At 44.4% G+C, this 22,812-nt stretch overlaps 2 protein-coding genes across 6 annotated transcripts in view; one reads left to right on the top strand and one right to left on the bottom strand.

Moving 5' to 3' along the window:
* The window catches only part of LOC118517163 (band 7 protein AGAP004871), a 64,586-nt gene extending 51,508 nt beyond the window's left edge, over positions 1-13,078 (top strand). For 4 of the 5 annotated variants that reach the window (XM_036063044.1, XM_036063045.1, XM_036063048.1 and 1 more), the window contains 5 exons: positions 5,496-5,605; positions 8,640-8,712; positions 8,950-9,032; positions 9,248-9,507; positions 9,595-13,078. In XM_036063044.1, the coding sequence (XP_035918937.1) occupies positions 5,496-5,605; positions 8,640-8,712; positions 8,950-9,032; positions 9,248-9,507; positions 9,595-9,886 (818 nt within the window). In that variant the 3' untranslated portion in view covers positions 9,887-13,078. Of the gene's footprint in view, positions 1-1,661; positions 1,695-5,495; positions 5,606-8,639; positions 8,713-8,949; positions 9,033-9,247; positions 9,508-9,594 lie in introns of all 5 variants that reach the window. The other variant, XM_036063046.1, reaches the window with a different exon arrangement.
* Positions 13,079-13,587: 509 nt separating this feature from the next.
* LOC118517161 lies at positions 13,588-20,065 on the bottom strand. Its single transcript, XM_036063041.1, has 4 exons — positions 19,716-20,065; positions 16,042-16,194; positions 15,689-15,952; positions 13,588-14,824 (listed from the first exon to the last, which is right to left on the bottom strand). The coding sequence occupies exons 1-4, from the start codon at positions 19,966-19,968 to the stop codon at positions 14,184-14,186; spliced, it is 1,311 nt and encodes a 436-aa protein (XP_035918934.1). The 5' UTR covers positions 19,969-20,065; the 3' UTR covers positions 13,588-14,183.
* Between the last annotated feature and the right edge of the window lie 2,747 nt (positions 20,066-22,812).

The following is a 22,812-nucleotide window of genomic DNA, read 5'->3' as shown; positions in this document are numbered from 1 at the left end:
TTTTATTCGTCAAAAAAAGAAACGTAGGGAAAGACAAGGTTTTTCTTTTTCGCTGAACCGTACTGATCGCTTACAATGAAGGACTGAAAGCTATGAGTTCTGTTTTTCTTTTCGTGTTTCTTCTTGAGCATAGATGAATAAGGATGTCTACCAAGCCCAGCAACACTCAAAAACTCTCCTCAAGATTGGCAGCACCGGCTGTGGAAGGAAAAATGGAAACGGAATCCTTTTGCTAACGTGCAACGCAATTTATTTACCTTTTCAATGAAAGCTATGTGCGAGGGTTTCTCCGTACGGGATATAAACATTGGCCACATCGCTTCCAGGAGATCGAAACCAAGTCCCTGGGTGATACATTGAGCTTGGTCGATGTACAAATAGTTTGGGCTTTGTGTGTTGTGAGCGAACGATACTTGCGGTAAAATGTATCACAAAATTTCGTACTTTGGGGGTGAGAGGATTTACCGACATGCTCAAGAAGAATGAAAACTTCACGAATTAAATTTATCACCATGATGTTAAATGATTAGCAATTCTTTCGCGTACATTTCTTCAGAATATACAAAACCCCGCTTAAGATTGCCATACTTATTCATCCCCACGGTGACAGCGAATAGCGATAGAAACCAAATCTATTTGTGCAGCTCAAACAAATCTCGACACACCCCCGGCAAAAGGCCGCAAAAAAAGTAAAAGGCTTGCTTTCCACGAAGTCATTCCCATGCTGCTGCGGGATTGGTGCAAATAAATATGCCAAATAAACAGGGCCGCTAACAACCGCCGGCATGTGGGAGTAATTCATGCCCGATACAAGGCAAGGAATGGCAGCGAGTGCATCATGCTTGGCCGGTGCAGCCCTTTGTGCACATAATTCTTGTGCTGAAATCCGAACCGCACCAGGCAATGCAAGTCCGATAAAGTCTTGTGGCTTAAGAAGCCGTCGGTGTGGATTGGAAGAACAAGTAAAGGTTGTAGAAGAAAATGGAATTTCTGTCTCGGGTCGCAAAATGGAATGGTTTGAAAAGGCGCACCGTGTGCATACGTGCATCGCGAGCTGGTAGCTGGTAACGAGCGCTTGAAAGCAAATGTTTGTTATTTCTGCAAGGATGTAGTGCTCGCTAGTCGTAGGGTTACGTTGTGGCGCCAGATTTCCACACAAAGGAGAATGCTGCAGTTCAGATTGGGAAAACTTGAAAGGGAGTTTTGAGCTCTGCAAGCTAGTTCCAGTTTCATCCTGCTTCGGTTAGCTATTTAAATTAAAGATGTAGCCATTATTGCTGTCACAAACTAGACAAACTGTTGAGGTTTGAAATCGAGCGAGCGATCGTTTAACATAACCTTATTGGCCAACTTAAGTTTCTTCAACGCCCTGTATACCCTCATGCTGACACCAGGACACACACATCAACAGTCAGTCACACTGTACCCAATCATAACCCACACGCTACCCACCGTATTTGGCCCCCCCCTATTCGATGCCATCTACATCCATTGAACGCTTCCATTCCGAAACACCGTACAATTCCTGCAAATGTCAAAATTGACCCAACCCACCAACCCACCGAATCGAAGCATTTCGAAATTATGCTACCGCAAAATTAACCATCGAAAAACTAACTCATCTTTTCATCTCTTGCATCTCACCGTTTTGTTTTCTTTAGATGTTAAAATGAAAAACACACTTTTGCTCTACGGTAAGTGGTGACGGCCGAAGGGTGAGGGTCGACGGATCGGCGGATTTCTCGGCCCATTAAAGCGTGACTGTCCTGACACCACAAATCTATGGCTTGTGGCCAGTGGCCAGGTTTCGCTCCGGTGGCCAATTTTCCCACCGTTTTTTTTTCTCCAAAATTGTTTCGATTCTTCTCTTTCATCTCTCCCTCTATCTCTCGCTGTATGTGACCCGTAACTTGCCCATCGCTCTGGGATCGCTCTTGGAAATTCGCTCGGTGTCTCGGTGTGCACAATTTACTAAATTCATCAACATAAAATAAAAATGCATCTCGCGACCATCGGCTCTTATGACTTGCACCGGTCCAATCTTCCCCATCTCCGACATTGGCAACTCCGATTCGCATTGTCTGCAGGAAGTACATAAAGCTCTTATTACTCGCAGTTGACGTAGTTAACACACCATTCGTTCCATAGTACTACCTGGTTGATTCCACTCTTCTTGTTCATCTACTTGTTCTTCTTCTTCTTCTTCATCATCATATTCTTCTTCTTCTTCTTCTTGTTCCTCTTCTTCGAATCCTTGCATATGTATTATGTCCCCGTGTATTGTCCCGTGCATAGCACGCCGCTCGTATCGTATGGTTCCAGCAAGAAAGTACGATCGATCTCCAACTCCAGCACACACCAATCCACATAGTTTATATAGCACCAGCGTGAATTACAACATCGTGCATGACAGACAACTACCGTCCCACGTGTGTGTGTTTTAAGTTGTCGCGTAATATTCCCAAACCTCTATATGTGTTGTTTCACTATTTTACCACACCTTACAGATGACAGTTTTGCTGGGTTGGTGCAGTAATAAAAAAAATGAGTTTAAGCTATTTTCGTTACTTTTATTTCAATGCATGGTAGTTTGTAGCCTTATCAAAATTACGGGTTAAAGTTTTATACAAATATATATATATGTGTGTGTCTTACGATAATATTGCACCAAAATTTCCAACATCTTGTTGTTGTTTTATCACATCATATTACGATTCGCAATTTCAATGATAAATAAGGTCCACAAATAAACCAAAATTGCTCAAATAATTAATCTAAATTTAAGTTTCGGGTTTATATTTTCAAATGATCCAACCAAATAAAACATTTAAGCATAATCCACACCATCCATGTCACTCAATCAAACTGCAATAAACTCAACAAAACATTTAAAAATGCCAAGCGCATATGCAAATTCTCTTTACAATCTTATGCAAAACGTCTTCAATAGCTAAGCAATTTCTTATTCCCCTATAATCGAGCAATTGTTGCAAAAATATCAATTGCATGCGTTTTTAAAGCGTCCCTATTTCACTGTGAAGTAATTGACAATAAATTACACCATTTGCTAGTCAGTTCCTGCACAGGTAGTAAACTTCGTGGCGTAACTTAATTGCAACGACCGTTGTAACTGGTACTATTGTCAAACAGTCCCTCAGATATTACTCCAAAGTCCTATCTAGCTTTGTTGGCTTTCCTTAAACGTGGATCTTTCAGTTGCTGCCAGGCCCAATTATGGGATTTTTATGAAAATTTACGGTACGAGCCCTATTGCTCGCTTGCTGCTTCCTTCAATGAATGCTATGATGAGGCGAAAGTGATGGGAGTTTATACTAGCCCGGGAAAGCGCTGTGTCTGTGACGCGAAAAGGTCGTTAAATGAACGCCTCCGAAGGTCTTCCAAGAGTGCGTCCGGAGAAGTGAAAGCTGGATAAAGTATTTCATTAAATTCACCGTGGAACATTTTTCCTTTTTTTTGGGAAATTTTTTCCTGCAAAAGAATCAAGCCGTGTCCGTGGGGTACTAAAGCTTTTGGGTATTAAAGATTCCCGGGCGTTGGTTGGGTGCTTTAAGTGCTTCAACTGTACATGGGCAGTTTGTAGCTTGATGGAGGTTGGTCAGCGATAGGAGGTCGCTTGGTCTTTGGCTGTGCGGGGAAAGATCCTTTTGAAGTGGATTGAGATTATTTGTGGAAATGTTAATTGTGTATTTCGATATTCGATTTACGAGGCTTTGTGGTTTGTTCCATTAGTCTTGCCAAATTACTTCGCCGACGAAATAATGCTTTTTCCTTGAGTACCGCGTGTGCCCATTCCGGCCTCATCGATCATCAATATGAGCCAGGGCACAGTTCACAAGCGCGCCCAGCTTTCCAGTTTACTTTGGAAATTAAATTCTGTTTATCTTTGTGGCAACTTTCTGCCTCGGTGGCCGTTTATAAGCTGGTCGTTTCGTTGCCGTCAAGCCAAAACACACACCGACGGCAAAAAGCTGTCAACGTTAAAGTTTGGCCACCATTCCGCTCCGAAAGCGGGCTGATACGAATCGACACTGGAAGATGATGCAACGGTGTCTATGCAAACGCAAACGTTTTTCGGTGATTTTTTGGGGCATAATGGCGATTTGTGGGAGGGCCGGAGGGACTGGTCTCAACATAAATCCACTTTCCTGCAACAGCAGCAACTGAACTGAGCTCAAGTTTTCATAGTCGCAGGGACAAGCACAAAAACTGTTAAATAGCAGGCAGTGCGGGATAAAAAGTCGACGCGATCGACGTGGTGCGATGTGCGGGTTGCATACTTTCAGGAGTGATTTACTGGCGTACAGTGAGGAAGGAGCGTAAAAAGTTTCAATTCCGGTTTGATGTTTGCTTTTTCGGGTGGTTTTTTGTTTTGTTTGCCCGCTTGAATTATGGGTGTGTGTGTGTGTGTGCTGGTGTGATCTAGAAATAGAGCCCATAACAAAAGGTGGCAAAGATGCGAGGGGGAACAACAAGCCAGCAACAGTAACGTAATACGACTCGACTCGTTTAGAATAATGCCTTTTTAAAGCGTGCCTTTAAGGAAACAACGATGGCTGAAGGTGGATTTTGAATAGCCAATGGGGATCAGTAATCATTTTCTGGAACGAAATAGTAACTTTAATTTGTAGCTTTTGAGTGGTAATTGTAGCAAACTTCCCCAGGTTCAATGTATCTGTTTAGTAGCAATGTCAGTTATCTGGTTGACACTAGCGGTTTTCCCCAGTTATAATTAATGTTGAATTAAGATTGTGTTACTTAGTGTAGTTGAGATATAGATAATTTGCAAAAATCCAATCCTTGATATTCAATGATGTAAAGGTTCCAGTAAATTGTTTTCCAACGATAGTGTCATTAACTGTAATTTACCGATTTTGTTTGAAAACATTAGCACTAAACTATTATTACCGGCAGTAAAGCAAACTTGAAAACTGTTATTCTTTTGAAACAATCGTAATCAAGCTCCTAACCCTGGTCTGCTGGTGTGACAGATCCAATCAACGCAAAGTGACCGATTGTAAAGTCGGCGCAACATGTTACACCTCCTTGGCTTTATCTAATGTAAAACACTTGTCACACATGCGACCATTTTGCGTACCGGTAACGTGACAGGCTGGGTGTGAACGATCGCCTTGTAGCAATTACCCGCTCGAATTGGCTGAGTGGTAAAAAAGGATGTTCTCACCAGCAGCAGCAGCAGCAGCAGCACCACCTCTAGTGGCAGCCGTGGTAGAAGTTTTTCGAAAGAACAACCGCACCAGCCAATGCCAATGGTGGAAAATCTAATAAAAGTTTTCACTTTACGTTTGGGTGTGTGTGTGTGCCACCACACACATACACACACTCACACACAACCTTCAACGGTTTCTTGCGCTAGTCGTACCACGTCTTAACCTTCTTTCTTTGTATCGACGTTATTCTCGCGTTGTGTCAGCCCTCTTCCAGTTGACTCACACTCTGCTTGTACTATCTTTCAGCCGAGGATGACACGAACGGCGAAGCATCGACCTGTGGCCGTATCCTGATATTTCTATCCTGGGTGCTCGTCGTCCTGACAATGCCGTTCAGCCTGCTCGTCTGCTTCAAGGTAAGAACCGGGGCTTCAGCCAAATTTCGACCAAATTTTCCACTATCATTCCAACTCATTGTTGGTGGGCGCGATCGAGACGCAGACGAGACGAGGGTACGCAGAAGAGACAGGGAATCAAATTTAAATTTCGGTCCTTAGTCAGGCTTCCACGTGGTTTGCATATCACCACACACACACACACCCACACACATACACAAGCACACGCATGTTTCCCAACACGTGGACACATACACGCACGTGCTATCCACCATGCCGACCGTGTAAACCGCAAAACTCGTCCGAACGGTGGAAAACTAGACGGGAAATCGCTCTCATTTTGAGGGCGCACATCTATTTTCCCAGCGCAACCTCCCTCCCTTCCCAAAAGCTTCCTTTGGCCAACCAAAACTCGAGTTCGGGACTGCCGAACTACCGAACGGGGTAGGACACCGTGGAAACCGTAAGGGTGGACTGGCTAAATGAAGTGTGAACTTAAATAAAGTGACGGACGATGTGAATATGAAAATACCGCCTGGACCGGCAAACAATTTCGCTCCTGCCACTAACCACTAACCGTCGATGGTGTGCCACTGCTGCTGCTGCTGCTGCTGGCGAGGCCGGAAGGAAAGAAAAGAAAACAAACCGAATGCTTTATGGGCGCGAATAATGCACGCGAATAAAATGGTTCGAGGCGCCCTTCGGGGCGGAAACTCGACTGTTTGGAGGGGAACAGGCTCAAGCTGATTGTGCAACAGATTTATTGACTTAAGATGAATGATTCGGTACCGCAACATAATGATGGGGTTAAAAATTTGAATGGCTTGGAAGCATGTGGAGCATTCGTTCGTGGGAAAAATCCAATTAGGGAAAGAAAAATGTGTTGAAATGCTGCTTACTATGTAGTTGCTAGGGGCTGAATCACTGATAAAGACTTGTCAGTTCTTTACGGGCAACTGCTCAGTGCGGACATGGTGTGACTATCGTTGGTATACAAATAGGATTGTGACTGACTATGACCATGTGATAATAAAAACTATGTTAAAACTACAAATGGGGACAAGGAGCGTACTCCTTTGTTGTCTGCTCATTAGGATCGAACAAAATACTTTATAGTCCGGCAAAAAAAAGAGGTAGTCCTGCACAAGTCAAGTAAAAGTAACCTAAATAGCAAGAAAGAATAAGAGAGTGGTCCCGCTCTAATGGAGGCAGCATGAGTAAGAAAAGGTGTAAGAAGAGACCGCCCCATTTTATTGAAAAGTCGAGTTTTTCAAAAGGCATTTATGGACAGAACAAGACCGTTTATTGTTGTACCGGGTGTCCGAAGCTCAGAAAGACACCCTACATGCTAGACATGTTAGAGCGATACATCGAATGAGCATCCCGAATGGCAAGGAGGTGACTGTGGCAAACACCATCGTCCGGATGTGTTTCATCCATAACAAATGGTGCAGAGCAGAGATAACTAGGGTGATCCTTGTCATTGATGCAAATCCCGACTGTAGCGGTGGTTATGTCCTCTGTAAAAGAAAATCCTACCGCAACATGTAGTAGATCATCATTGGAAGCTGAAACAGACCAAGTTGTCAAGTCGCAATGTCGTGACGATCTGTTCATGGCAAAAACCACTTTTTGCATGGCAATACCACTTACTTTCGATGTCAATGTTGGTTATCTGGGAATATTTCGTTAAATGCTCGCGGAGGTATAAGAATCCGCAGATCCTGAGGGTGACGAGATAAAGATAAAGATAAAGATAAAGAATGGCTAAGGCAGAAATAATTATTTCAATTCCATGACATCTATAGGTGAATTACATTAAAGTATAAAAACGCAGGCTTATGTGATAACTTATACCGCCATAAACAATGATGTACAGTGAAACAGTACGTACAGTTGCCAATTGCCAGCTGTCCAGGGTTTTTCCAGATTTCCTGAACGAACTGTAACACATAAAAGTGAAAAATCGTCAATATCGTTAATGGTATGGAGTGTTCCTTCTTGACCTGCTTGATCTTCCTAAAAGGGCATCCTCTTCACGTGCCCCAACCATTGTATCCTTCCGATTGTGGATACCGTCAGGATATATCTTCCTCACCAAACATCTTATCTAGCACGTGGTGATCACTCCTTTTCTGTAGAGAGTCCTTAGCACCCGCCATTCGAAATGGTGAGTTTATTGGCGTCCTCTGTCAGCTCTGTAGGCCAGAGCTGGTTCCCTTAGAGGACCCTCGAACGGATCAGTGTACTTTATATTACGAATTTTCTGTGCCTTGGACCGTTTTCTCTCACTCAGGACTGATCATCCAGCTGCTATGGGTTTAATAATGTTAAGGAACCCAGAAATAGTAACCGAAGCCTCACGAGGCTACAGTGCCTGAGAAGAAGGACATAATTTGATTTCAGTGTCTTATACAACTAACCTTCAAACACATTTGTTAAATGGTTTAAAAGTATTAAAAGCAAGACTAGTTCAGATGATTCTGGAGGTAATTCTTCTTTATTGTGGACTAACGACCTCTTAGATCATGCCTGCCATTTCTGGTAGAAGCGACGGTGGCGCCGTTCTTCACATGGCAGGAACCTGGTTTAAATCCCGTCCGAACCGTCCCACCGTAGTGGGATTCAATTACGTGGTATAAAAAAGTCTAGTAACCCAGAAAAGGCAGGCATGACTCAAGAAATCGTTAAGCCAAGAAAAAAATTAGTTATAGAAAAAGAAAGAACAGTTAAAGCAAAAAAAAACGATCAACCCGATAATAAGTAAAAAGATGTCAGTAAAAGATTTATTCATTTAATTACCCACGTTTTACTGACAACCGCAAAAACCGGTATGTCATATTCCACCTGGCAGTGGATGGTGTTGACATCTTTAAAAGCACCCCCTAAAGTGTAGCGTTTATGGACAAATTGCACCAATTTTCAATTAGACAGCAGCTTGAAGTTAAGAAAAACCCGTCTGTCTCGTCGCGTGGGTAATTTGGGAATAATTTAAGCTCGCCATTACACCTTCCGCTTTCCGGTAACCATTCTTCTCCTTTCTTACGGTCGGCAGGTGGTGCAGGAATACGAACGAGCCGTAATATTCCGATTAGGTCGGCTGATGCAAGGAGGCGCCAAAGGACCAGGTAAATTACCCGGAACAATTTTCCACCACGCTCCAATTTTCCCAACTCCCCGGCCAGTGATTCCTGTCCGACCAGGGCATTTGGCACTAGAAGCTACAAGAAAAGAGCGAACGTTATTTTCCCGCTCGGAAGTACTTAGCATATTAATTGATTCACACCTTAATTGTATTTTCCCGTGTTGCTTTCGGTTCTGTCTTTACATTTTTTGTCTTTCCATCCCATTGTGCGTCCTCGTAGGTATCTTCTTCATACTGCCATGCATCGATGCATACGCGCGTGTTGATCTGCGAACGCGAACGTACGATGTACCACCGCAAGAGGTAAGTAGCGTAGCTGGTGCCAGCCAGGGCGCATTACGCAAATGCAACAGATAACACTGATTGGTGATCCGTATCGGGAAGCACCTTGTTTACTGATTCCATTTTCATCTCATTCCCTATCTTCCCTTTGATCTGGCTCTTTTGGGTGTGCGTATGTTGGTGGGTTTTCTTTTCGACAAACGTCTCCGATCGTCGACTCCTCTGGTGACCGAAAGGTTTTGACGAAGGACAGCGTCACCGTGTCGGTAGATGCCGTGGTGTACTATCGTGTGTCGAACGCCACCGTTTCGATTGCGAATGTCGAGAACGCGCATCACTCGACCCGCCTGCTGGCCCAGACCACGCTTCGCAACACGATGGGTACCCGGCATCTGCACGAAATTCTCAGCGAGCGAATGACAATCTCGGGCAGCATGCAGCTTTCGCTGGACGAAGCGACCGAAGCCTGGGGCATCAAGGTGGAGCGCGTCGAGATGTAAGTATCGTCTAGGCTACTGGCCATTGTCCTCCGATTGCGTGATGAGTTCACAGTTCGATATTTCAACTTCACCCGCAACCACAGCAAGGACGTGCGTCTTCCGGTACAGCTGCAGCGTGCGATGGCGGCTGAAGCTGAGGCCGCCCGAGAGGCTCGTGCCAAGGTGATTGCGGCCGAGGGTGAGCAGAAGGCTTCGCGGGCACTGCGGGAAGCGTCGGAGGTGATCGGTGACTCACCAGCCGCTCTGCAGCTACGCTACCTCCAAACGCTGAACACCATCTCGGCGGAGAAGAACTCGACCATCGTATTTCCGCTGCCGATCGATATACTGACGTACTTCATGAAGTCGAAGGAGGCGTTCGTACCGAACGCGTAAGCCCGTATGCCGCTGGGCATTCGAACTCCCTTCTGCCTTTGCCAGCGTTCTGTCACATCCATTCACTCTTCAGCATTGTTGTCGCATTGTTGCAGCCTCGTGCTTCTTTTGGCCGGTGCGTTACATTTGAATCAATCGCATCCACAACCTGTACGCGACCGCTGACAATAGTCCGTGTTTACAGAGAGGATGCTGTGAGCTTTTTCAACCACTTCTCTATCACCAACCATGAATGGCTTGTGTTATTGATTCTTTTTGATAGGACATATAACGCTTGGCACCATGTTTATGCGGTATCTTGGCATCATGTCTATGCGGAGATTTACTTACACCAGTCACGGTCCTGTTTTTCTTTAAAAAAACGCCATCAACAAAATTGCAGATGATTTGCAGGACAAAAGAGCAGGGAAATCGTATCTCAAAATGAAGCAAAAAATCAAAACACCCGTACAAACATCCATTGCGTAGGACCAAACAATAGGCAAAAGCCAGCGTAAGCGCCATCAGAGCGACGACCATGAGAGCGTAATGGGGCAACAGCAGGAAAATCCCCATTGCGGAAACTGTCGGCGGAAATGGCGAAACGAATCGGACATCACGATAAAACAAAGCCGAAAACCCCATAACCCAATTGTAAAGTTGAATGAAATAACTGCGCCAAGAATCGCCAATCGCAATCATAGGGACACAACAGTCAAACGGAATCACACAGCCGAAAGGAAGACGGGGATCAAAATGGGAGTGGCAGAGACCTTTTCCTTGGACCCTGTTCTCGCTTCTTTCGTTCCGTTCCGACGCTGGTGAGAAATATTTGGGCAACGTTTTTTCCTTATTCGCAATCCGTCCTCAGCCATGGACGTCCTCGGGCTCGGTCCAAGCATGCAGGGCGTCAGTCCTTGGAGGCTTGTTAAAGTTTTTAATATAACTTTTGCAAATTGTTTCCATTTCCGTATTCCACACCGGTCCGGACGATGCGAAGAGTTTTGAGGGCTGATGGGGTGTTCCTTTGCCAGCAGGAGTTCCCCGAGCGGGAAATCGATGGCCTCCTGGATTTTTTTTGGAATGTGTCTCAAACGAGTATCGATAAGGCGGCCGGTGGTCGTCACTCGGCAGGCACAGTGCAGTGCGTCATTTACAAGGGTGCCGGAGCTCACCGATGATATTGTCCCTCAAACTCTCGCCTTCTAGCTCTCCCTCTTCACTTCTTCTCTTCCCCCTTCTTCGCTCTTCTTGGTCGAGCGTATCTGAAGACCCTTTTTGTTTCTGCCTATTTCCATGAGCTTGGAAGAGCAGAGAAAAAAAACCCGGCTCCAATCGCAAAGCGTGGCATGGGCGCAAGTGAAGTTGTTGGTAAAATGGATGAATTTTTAAGCATCTATTTCCTGCTGGAAAAAGGCACGTGGAAGCTGTCCCATTCGGTCCTGCATAACTTTTTCATCTATCATGGTGCCTGTTATGATGGGATGGGGGCTATGGAAGGGAACCAGATAAGGGACCGCAAGGTAAAGGATTTTTTGGGTTTGCTACGAAGATTTTCTTCCTGTTCCGGGTCATGGATGTGCTCGGTCGACATTGGGCAGTACGCTTCGGCTAAGATAAATTTAGAACAAAAATTCGTTGCTACTAAAATGATGGAAATGATTGCGATGGGTTGTTCTTGTTTTGTATTGTTGAGTAGTGTTTCAAACATAAACATAAGTTAATGTATCCACAAACGAGTTTGAAAATATTTTTGAATTTAACGTCTACTTACAAGGCTTCAAGGAAGATCATTTAGATTGCTATTAAGACTTCTAAAACAAGCAACAATTCTTGAAATTTTTGGAGCTCGGAACTCTTATTTTCTTCTGTTATGCAGTGAAAACAGCTGTCCACAAAAACATAAAAAGATAAGTAAAGTATTGTTCAACGCACACAAAGTTTAGCTACAGTAGAGCATCATATCATCCATCCTGACACACCACCACCTGATCTACTCTGAAGTATTCGTGAGTGAGCTGGTAAACGATTGTCTAATGAGTGGCGCCAAAGTCACTACTGAGTTAGCTTCTCATATGTAACACCTTATTACTTAGCAACTTGGTAGAATGTGCTTATGTTCGCACGTATGGAAACGAAAATGGCAATTCAATTCATTAAATCACCCCCCAAATGTTGGCGCTTGTTCGGAATGATAAGTTGTCGCAAAAACTGCATTGATGTAGCGCTTTTGATGGACCTTAACCCCTACGGTTAGATAGCAAAAAAAAAAATGCAATTTCAACTCAAGCTTACGAATCTCACGAGGCATAAAACCCGATAAGTTCGTCTCCTTTAATCGTGCAGTTCATTCGGCGAAACTGCATGCAAAAAAAAACACAAAAAACGGTGTCAAACTGTACATGCAAATAATGACCAATAAATCAAAATGAACAAAACTCGTTGAAAGTGATATAAGCTTTAAGAGAAAAAACAAAAACAAACAGACGAAAGAGTGACAGAAGCAATGGAAATAAAACAAAAGCTTAGATAATGCAATCATTGGTCCACCGTGTGAGTCAACCGAAGAGGAATGATGCATCCAACAAAGCGAAAATAAAGCGAAAACCAGCAAAATAAGCAAAACGACAAAGGAAAACAAAACACAAACGAAAAAAGAAAAGAAACATAAGACAGGAGTATGTAGAGAAATTAAATAGTAACATCGGTTGAACTAGTTTCCGTTTCACACACGAGCACAAAACAAAAACCACGATACAATGAGTGCACATCATCAAACTTGTTTTTCTTTCTATAACATTACAACACTGAAAACGCAATCGTGTGAACCATGGAAGAAAAATCACCCCCCCTCCCCTTTTTTGTTTGCATGTGTGTGTTACAACCAAAACCAAGGGCAACCGGACGAACAGAACAAACTGTCTCTTTTTACTTATCAGTGTTGTCATGTATGTTGCCGTATTAAACGAACCAAAGACAAATGCTCTATTTGACAAGCTAAGAAGTTTAATCAAGTGAAAGGGGAGAGTACCTCTTTAAAAATGATAGTATAACGAGCCACTTTACCACGTTAGTTATTTGATTATATTAATGTTAACAAGTGCCCCACCAGGTGCACACACTTACACAAAAGGAAGCAACAGGAGAACAAAATACAAAACAGCTCAACACAGACAACAACAGATGCAAAATAGAGGAAGAACAAAAAAAAAACAATCGACAAAAGTAGAAGAAAGAGAAGAAAAGAAAAGAAAAAACAAAACAATGAAACAGTAGATCTATATATAGAGAGCGATAAAGTTTATATGGTGATGTTTTGAATTAAACAAACAAAAAACGGATCACTTTCAAACCTCGATGTTCTAAAAATATTTCACTATCGCTGTGTTCAATACAGCTTCACAACTCTGTCCTGGAAGGTTCTTCACGCTGCCAGCGGACAATCTTTCGCTCGAAAGTGTCAAAGTTAGAGTCGAGAAGGGACCGGGAAATGTTTAAAAAATGGAATTTATTAGGGCGGGGAGTTAGAAGCGTATCTAGTTAAGAAAATCACATTCACACACACATACACAGAGAAGCATCCTTTTTCATCACCCGGTATCGGTTGCCCCGTGCCGTACATAGAGTGCTGTTCCCACAACCACACAGACGACGATGATTCTCTATTTTTCTCGTGTTACCTACATTTTCATGATCCACTCGGAGTGTTTACTAGTTGATGGTAAAAAAAAACAAAGATCAAATCAAAGTATATTATTGCATATAGAAACGTCAACGTAACATATTACGGAGAGGATTGAATGCAACAAGTATATTAACGGTGTTGGGTTGGATGGAGCAGCGATAAGGGGCATTGTTACAAGTGTTAGCGTCGTTAGTTTATGAAGATGGTCATTGGTTTTGAAACAAAAAAGCAAACCAAAACATCTCATTGGAAAGTCTATAAATCGAGCAACTAAAAGCAACTGAAACAAACAAGTGTGTGTTCTGCCAAGCGCAACTACGAAAATCATTAGACACAGAGACCCCAGCACCGGTGGTCTCGCAGTACACGCGCCTATCCATAGCGCCAATCACACCACGCCATCATCAAACAAAACACGTACAACAACAATAACATCAACAACCTACTGATTGTGACAAACTGATCAAAAGATTCAAATAAACAGATTCGTAAGAAACATTTCGTTTTACAGAAAATGGTACAAAAACTGACCGAGTGTTCGGCGTACAATTTATTTGCACGAACCCTTATCCGAACGGAGGAAATTGCACCTGTAATGATGTGTTTTTTCCTTTCTGTCTGAGCCTTTTCCCACTACTTATTGCTGGTGCACGGTTGCTGCACGTAGTCGAGACAGAAGCCACGATTATCCACGTCGGTCGGTGCCTCGATCGAGTCCGCGTGGAAGGCAAGCCGGAACGGGCGTATCGTCGAGACGACCGTTCGCTCGACTGAGCTGACTTCCGCATTGAAAGTGCCACCGCAAATCTTGTCCTCGCACGTGCTGGCCATCGGCAAACGGTCGGCAATCTTGGCGCACGGCACCATCAGCCAATCGTTCGTGCACGAGTTGGGCGATCCTTGCGTGCCGCCGCCTACCATCGCCTGCACGACGCTGTTGCTGTTGCCCGACAGGGTGAAGGTGCGCGACCGATTGCCCGGGACCGCGCCCGGGCACGCCGTGTACTGGATGCTGCAGAAGTTGCGCTCCGTCCGGATGCATATGCTGTAGTCCTGGTTCGACAGCTGCCGTCCGTTGATTGGATCGAAGTTGAAGCTCTTGACCCGGCCCGATACGCCCGTGTGGTACTGCAGACAGCCTTGGTCAGCCTTTGCGATGGCACCGCACGGGATCTGCGATATCCGAACGCGCCAGGAGCGGGGGAAGCTAGGGCCGCTGGTGATGACGGTCAGTATGATGGGATTGCTCTGGCCCATTCCGGCATCTATGTACACTGCAATGAGCAGGTCGGGAAAAGTTAAGCTGTGTCTACAGGGTAGGTATGCAACCAGCATTGCAACTATTTTTCAATTTTTTCGTTGATGGTCAGTATTTAATTTCGAACTTACTCTTTACAACTCTCTCATGACAGCATCCTCAAACTATACAAGCAATACGCATCATGGTTTTGCACTTAGGCTAATAACTGCTACAAATCATGTTCAATTTGTCTGTTTATGCAAATGTAAATTAGACTCCGGAATACAGGCAGCCTCAATCTATACAGATTTTAAGGCTGCTTTCCACTAGGTTTCGTCCTCCTTGCTCCTCGATGCACTCCTGGATGTTCTCCTATCTTGTTCGTTCGTGACTTCTGTATAATATTCGATAGTAGCCTTAGTTTTAGAGGCCCCAAATCGAATCAGTAATTTTCAGTGTAAAAAAGGTTTAGGTTTAGTACAATGATAAATAAAGGAATTTTATGGCCCTTTGTCGATTAAAGCTCGTTTTTGTCCCCTGGTTTGATCTATCATCACGTATGTTACTATAATCTGGTGCATTTCCGCAGAAATATGTTCGGCGAGTGTAGTAGCGATCTAAAAAAAGGGCACCCTTAAGGCTCGGAAGGATCAAAAAACCTCAAGCATCTTCTAAACAAATGATCCGTCAGGGTTAATAATATTTAACTGCACGACCAACTGAATAGTGATTTAAAAAAAACTGTTTTGCCTTAATCAGTAACATAATATGCCGTAGAAGTCTATTCAGTTTTGGAACATTTCGATTAAATCAATTTCACCGCCTCATTATTTTACATTGCTTTCATGCATGCAAAGCTTTAGGCACATGGACGTCCCACCCATTGCAAGCTACTTACTGTGTTCTCCCGTTGCACTGCCACAGATCGTCGGAGCTGGACTTCCGCCCGACACAAGAAATTGGTCCGTGTTACAGATGTGATTCACGATCTCGGGCCCATTCAGCGAGAAATGGTCAAAGTCCAGCCGTATCTGACAAATGTCCGGATGCATCTTTAAGATTGTCAACTGACAGCTACCCGTCCCATCCGTACTGTCTGGATGGTTCGGATTGACGAAGTAGGTACCATTTTCGCGCACAACACCACCACACGATGCCATAACTGTGAGGGGGGAAAAAAGATGAAGAGCAGAACCTGTACCAGTGCGCCGAGTCGAGTGCATCGCGGTATGAAATGGGTTTACTACTCACAGATACAGCACGTCCCGTATCCACCGGCACAGGGTCCTGCTGGAATGCCACCACGCAGCACGCACTCGTTGTTGGGCTGGCAGGATCCATACTCACCGGAAGCGGCCGAACACAGTCCTTGACCCCACTGGTAGACGGTAAATATTGGCAGAACTGTGAGGATGGAAAGCGATTGGGAACACTGTAGCTCTCAGTACATTCAGCCGTTTGACGTCATCCGGTGTGCTTCACACAGCAGGATGGAGTAGGATGTTGGTGCGTAGTTGGGTGTGAAGTTTGAGAAAACCTCCAGCAGAGGCCGATCGACGCACGGCGATAAAATGGCCCCAGTGTGATGGGCTGTCGGATGCAAAGGTTTGACTAATGACGGCAAACGCTACCGAAGCGGAAGAACCGCGGGATAATGGGAGCATTGACCCGAATACCGTATTTTAATTGCATTTTTTGCTTTAGAAAGCGGCTCTTTCTGCTACAGCAAACCGTTAACGGTGGACGTTCAGGTACGATTGGAAAGGCGATAATGTAGGTAGGATAATGGGATGGTGAAGCGATGTTTGACAATAAAAACGTTTAGATATTATTTCATTAATTTTGTACGCTTTTAGATGTCACATTTTGCCGTTTTTGTTTTACGGGTAGTTCGACTTTGACTAACTTTTAACCTTATCAATACGGCGAGGCTAGCAATACGGCCAGGCCGTTCTTTATGAATAAAAAAAAAATAATAAAAATATGGCCAGGCCGTTTCCCAGGAATACAAAAAACTTATAATTAAGCTCTTTCTACATATATCGCAGTGTCCTAACATCTGAAAGACTTCTTGGATGACACTCGTGTATAAGAGAGGTCTGAGCTTCAATATGTGCAATCAGCGTGGCCTTATAAGCGATAGAAAAACACTCTCAAACTACTTAAAACCCGTTTGTGCGGCAGGCAAATTGTTTAAACTATTGGAGTCTATGGCAACAAGTGTTTCTTCGCAAATGATCTGTTTTGACCATACCCGTACTGTTGGTGTTCACATGGGTTAGGGAATTAAAGACAGTTCACAAATCGCTGCAGTCAACACTGATGTTTTGCACAATTTGACTGGATTAACTACGCCATATTCGCCTCAAAAATATGGGCCGGGGTGGTCCGGTGGTAGAGGCGACAGCGGCTACCCGGCTTCACACGACAGGACCGGGACTCAAGGCTCACCTGGGCCGTTCCACCATAGTGAGGACTGACCATCGAACTATGCGGTGTCAATAAGTCTAATAAGCCAGCAATGGCAGCCATGACCTACGAGGTCGTTAGGTCAGGAAAGAAAAAGAAGAAGAAGAAGAAGATTGTTATCAAAACTGGGTTGGTTTGACGTACACGAAAATCTGGTCAAGTGTTTCAAATCTTCTGCTTATACCAAAGATCATATCGAGTTCAATATGTTCATTACTTAGCCAGGGGAAATAATACTGGGTCAGCCTAGTTTGTCCGCTCTAACAACGATCTTTTGTATGCGGTTTGGCTCAAGCTCTATTAATGCATGCAGGTAATGTCGCTAGCCTCGTTAGAAATAAGAAATATTGTGAGATACTCCAGCTAAGCTTGTACAGGTTAAGCAATAGCGCAAATTTCGAGGTAAGTTTTGCTCGTGAAAAGGGCCTTATCTTAAGTGGCTACACTCTTGATCCTTTAACGTAACTTAATTAAGAATTAAGTAGTTAAGAGCTACTCTGAGCACTTTTCTCGATTTTGCACTCTACTTTTCAGAGCAGTACTCTGACCTCAATGGCCAGGTATTAAAGCAGTTTCTCTTTTAATTATCTTATTTGTTTAAAACAATTGCTCGTCTCCATAGTCTGGTCCTCACTCTAATTTATTGTTGTAACATGGTCACCACTTACAAATAACTGACCCGCACACATTGATTGTATTCTTACAGGGTCTGCAAAACCGGATAATAATGTGGTCTCATTGTTTTTCCTTTCACTGTAAATAAAACGCTCATAAAGCTCATTTCATACGCTCATAAAATGAAAGGAACGTAAGATAATGGATTGAAATATGATCCACAGATTCCGTTCACCAGAATCCCTGCGATTTGATTCGTCCAGCGATTCGTAGAACGATTCAATTACGCAGACAAAAAAACCCTCGCTTCTTATCAAAGCTTGCTATGGATGGCCCGGGCTGTCGGTCCAAGCTTGCTATGGATGCCTGGAACAGAACGAAAACAGGCTGCCATCTTTCCTATTGCACGTTTATCAATGATCCTGCCGCAGTCTCTTTGCCGTAGCTTAAAAACAGTGCTACGGTGCGGATGGCGTTGGAAGCATCAAATGAACTTTTTAATATTCAAAACCAAATCCGGGCAATGTCGAGCTGCCACGGCCAGGAGATTTTGGCTGTGGCTTTCACGCCCCTTCGCCCTTATGCCGCAGCGCACATACGTCGTCCTTGGGTCGGGAAAGCAGGAGGGATTTACCAGCTTTAAAAGCGCACGTCTCGCACTGATCCCGACGATGGCGGGAGTCGTTGCGTTAAGTGAACGATACAACGTTGCATGTGCCACGAGCTCGCATCACAGTCTGGCTGCTGGCTTGTACGGGGCAGCCAGTGTTGTTTAGTTAATTAAATTTGAACCAATCTGCGAGACGAACAACGGCTTGGTGTGCTGGAGGAGCCGGTGCCCTCGGTAGCAGTAAATGGCAAGTTTATTTTTTAACCTACCGAATCACTACTGTCCCGGGCAAGAGATAAGGGATAGGGTCGAAATTATGTTGCTACATGGTCGAACGGTGTTTGCCCTGCGTGTTTAATGAAGGAACCGAAGCGTAAGCACCATCCACCACAATGCTTCTCCTGCTGAGCACAGAGCGGGAGCTAGAGTCCTCCGTGCTAGAGTTATGAATATTGAAGACGAAGAAGTACTTCCATCACAGAGGAAACCAGGCAATCTGCAGGATTTGATCCTTACCCAACCTGCACGTACTCGGTTGGATGGATGGTCGGACAAAAATTACTTCCACAAACAGCAGAAGGGCAGCCGGGAATGTCCTTCCATTTGTTTTTCTTTGTTATGTTTCTCTGTGTGCGTGTGGTTTTCATCTTGTCCATCGTTCACTCGATGGAAGTGCGGCAAACTGGCACTGAATGAACGTGTCTGCAATACGTAACCGAAACGTTTAAAGGTTCGGCTCGAAGGCAGTAGCACTCCGGCATCCATGGAGCAGCTACACGAAGAACACTTCACCTCCGTTTCGGTCGCTTGAAGGGGCAAGACTGTTTTAGTCTTGATTACATTGACCGGATGATGATTATGATGCGAGAGTAGATAAAGTCATTCATCGAATATTCCAAGGACGCTGGACGCCACCATGTCCGGCTCTTGACTTATGTGTCAAGAGTGGCGCATGTCGAGCAGTTAGCAGTGTTAGCCGTTGAAAACTCGCCCCAGAATGGCGGCGATTGGTTTCCGACACACTATGCGCTGGTAAAGGATAATGTCCGCATTAATCATCCTTGGCGCGTTGTGCTTTGGCGTTCGCGTTGTTTGCTCATCACTCTTTGCCTTTTAGTGAGTGCTTTTGGGAACGGAGCGTGTAATAGGAATTTTTCACATATTTTTCAACCTAATTCTCTTTGCGCTTGAGTAGATGGATTCTTATGAGCAGAATGCTGAATCTTCTTACACCGTGTATCCCGTCGATTTGCAATCTGCCTACTGGCAAGCGATCTTTGTGCCCGGAACTCTTGCTCAAACACGTCTGCTGCTGTCTGCTGCACGAGCAGATGAAACACTAGCGTCTGCACAACGGCCACAAACAGTACTTTTTTATGAAAATCATCACACAACTGCTGGCACACTGTTACGGACATGATGCACCGTTTGCTACACTTTTTTTGGACGATTTTAACGAAGTTTGATAGATTCAAACAACTCATCAGGCAACAAAAAACAACTATCGATTCACTTTGGATGGCGGGATCGGTAAATTTAACTTCAAAGTGACATCTTTTAAGCGCCCACTGCCTACGTGCTCTTGCGCATGAACTGTTCAAAGTGACTGCGGTTCGCTGGGAGTTGTGTGGCTTTATTTATCACTTTGTTGTGCTCGCGTTTAGCCTGTCCCTTTTCGTTACGATCCGCTTCGATTCGTGTGTAATGGTTGTTAAACTATCACCGTCACCGGTCTAGGTGCAGTTGTAACTGAGCATTGTTATTTGACTCCTCTGTTTGTGTTGTGTTTTGATTCTTTCTTCTGCGCTTTGTCCTAAACATTGTTATCTTTTTAGGGGTAATGTTTACTAAACGAGCGGTTCGATGGTCAGGGCGACAGCGGTGCCGGTCTTCACACGGCAGGACCGAGTTTCAAATCCCATCCAGACCGTCTCCCCGTACGCAGGACTGGCTATCTTGCTACGGGTAAAATCAAGTCAGCGCAAGCCAACAATGGCTGACCGAGGCGTTGTAGAGCCACGTAAGAAGAAGAAGTTTATTGAATAAACTTAATTTTGAACAGAGATTTCTTTTCTAGAAAAAATGGTAGAATTTCAAAAATAGAAAAATAAGCTTTTTTTAAATTTCTTTAAATCTAAAACAATCGGAATAATTTTAGAAATCATTTTTATAACTAACACGCTCCACAGTGGGGGAAACAAAAACAATTCATCACAATGAACTCAGCGCCCATCGCCCCTTTGTCAACTGAGGTGAGTTCATGATCAATAGATAATGAAAAGTAAACACTCTGTTGCACACAACGGTTCCCGGAACGAGAGTGAAAGAGCCAAAGGCACACGCGTACGGTGTGATGCGCTCAGCTGATAAAGAAGAAAATTGCACTTTCCAACAACAATGACACAATTATGCCGACCGACCGGAGTAAAGCTGGGGGATGCCAGAACACGCCCATGTTGGCCACAGAAAACAAAAGGCTCCAACGGCATGCCGTGCCGGGAAGTAGTACAATCGGTGTTGATGTTTAATTTACTTCCATGTTGCTCGGGCCGGTTTCGTTGCACTGTGCGACAATAATTTCACTGACCATGCACGAGCGCCATCATGCATCAGTGCCAGCGACAGGAAGCATCAGTAACGCCTGAGACTCACTGAGCACTGTGCTTGATGAGTATCAGCGGCCAGGTGGTGAGCGAAAGTGCGAAAATGTCACCCCAAAATCGTCGTCAAGCCGTTGTGCTTTGTTTTACTAACCTCTCCGGAATGCATTCCGCTTCGGTGCGCTGGAAGAAGGGAAGTCTTCCTTCAGTGTTGAGGAAGATGTGTTGCATAATGTTGACGGGCCCTTGCGATGAAGTCGAGCGTTTAGCCAGCTTCTTCACTTCGCGAGTCTTTCCCGTCAATTCTACCACACGATGGGAGCATCGTTCTTGATAACCGACAGAGACAGTTCCGGCCGGTCTGCCTTACTGCTGTTCAATGAGCCGTAACCGAGGCCGAAGCCAGAGATGGTAGTGAATTGTTGGCCCTCAAGCCATCAGCGAATAGTTTCTCGCCAACGAGGAAGTGGAAATGTGGACGGGAACGATATCGATGCTCACACCGGAAGTAAGTTGTATTGAAGCGTAAGTAATTTGTGGCTCATACCGCTGGCAGGGAAGCGTTACGGGAGCGCGCTGTGGTTACGGGGGCCAACAGTTATATGGGAGTCAATCAACAACGAGTTGATGATGTGAGCTAGCTGACAAAAGCTAGTGCCAGCCAGCACTTGCCACCCGGAATGGGGCCAGTTTTATGAACAATCATGTCGCTTTCACTACCCAACTTTATGAAGCATTCTGGAAGCCATGAACCACCGGATGGTAATGTGGAAATCACTGACATTTAAATGCTTTAAGACGGGCAGTATAAAGCGTGTTGATAGCTTTCAGCGAGTAGGTAAACGATTTTAGATGTATTCAAAATAAATGAAACAGACTAAATTTGGGAGAGATGTTTTAATGGAAGTAATTGAAAAGTAAGTTCCTAATAAATTAAACAATGCTTTGGATGGTTTACTGTATGGGGTGGCGGCCAGGATGGGGTTTGAACTACGATCCTGTCGTCCCGGGGACCGATAAAAGTGGTCCTATTACTGCAGTGGCTCGGTTCAACAGAACTGTTGAAATATAACGCCCCGGTGTTGAAGTAAAACACCACGAAATTGAAATTAATATCCACGGAAACGAAATGTTCTTCGAACGTTGATATTTCCTTTATAAAACAGGAAAATGTAAAAGTACGAGTACTATAACCAATGCTTATCTTTACTACGTCTGGAAGCATGTCATGTATGTGCTGAACTACATCTGCCTAGTCTTCAGAGTTTGAGCTTAAGCTAGCGTTTCTTTGGCACATGCATGTCATTGTTAGCGGAACGTTACAAATTTTACACCATGTAATTCGTTTACTCCTGTCGATTGTTCCTCTTTGCTATTGCATAATGGGTAGCATTATCAAACGGTTCCAGATTCGCACTTTGAACCTATTCATCACTCACTGTTTAACTGCTTCGTTCGGCTGACATTTACGTACAATGCAAAACGATTGCGAGATCGCTGGTGTGCAGGAAGTGTGCCAATGTTTACAAGTCGTTGATTTGTGAGTGATATAATGTTACATGTCACGCCCCGTGGTTGGTGTGGATCGGGATCACACGCTAACGTTTGACACGCACAGAGGAACTAACGATTGGGGTTGAGATTGGGCGAAGGTAACAAGTGTTGCAACACCATTTTGATTGCGCTGAACTTGTGCAATGTCTATTAATATTTGCTGGCGAGTTTTAT

The sequence above is a fragment of the Anopheles stephensi genome, unplaced genomic scaffold (genome assembly GCF_013141755.1).
Source record: "Anopheles stephensi strain Indian unplaced genomic scaffold, UCI_ANSTEP_V1.0 ucontig58, whole genome shotgun sequence".
NCBI lineage: Eukaryota > Metazoa > Arthropoda > Insecta > Diptera > Culicidae > Anopheles > Anopheles stephensi.
The sequence above is the reverse complement of the archived record's forward strand: the minus strand, read 5'-3'. Positions and strand labels throughout refer to the sequence as shown.

What these genes read in the sequence shown, in the direction of transcription:
- LOC118517161 (XM_036063041.1), bottom strand. Translation starts at nt 19,968, where the DNA reads ATGAGTTGTTTGAATCTATCAAACTTCGTTAAAATCGTCCAAAAAAAG. An exon ending in AAATCGACGGGATACACGGT is followed by an intron (nt 16,195 to 19,715) that starts GTAAGAAGATTC and finishes CCATCCTCACAG; the next exon opens with TTCTGCCAATATTTACCGTC. An exon ending in ATACGGGACGTGCTGTATCT is followed by an intron (nt 15,953 to 16,041) that starts GTGAGTAGTAAA and finishes CCCCCCTCACAG; the next exon opens with TTATGGCATCGTGTGGTGGT.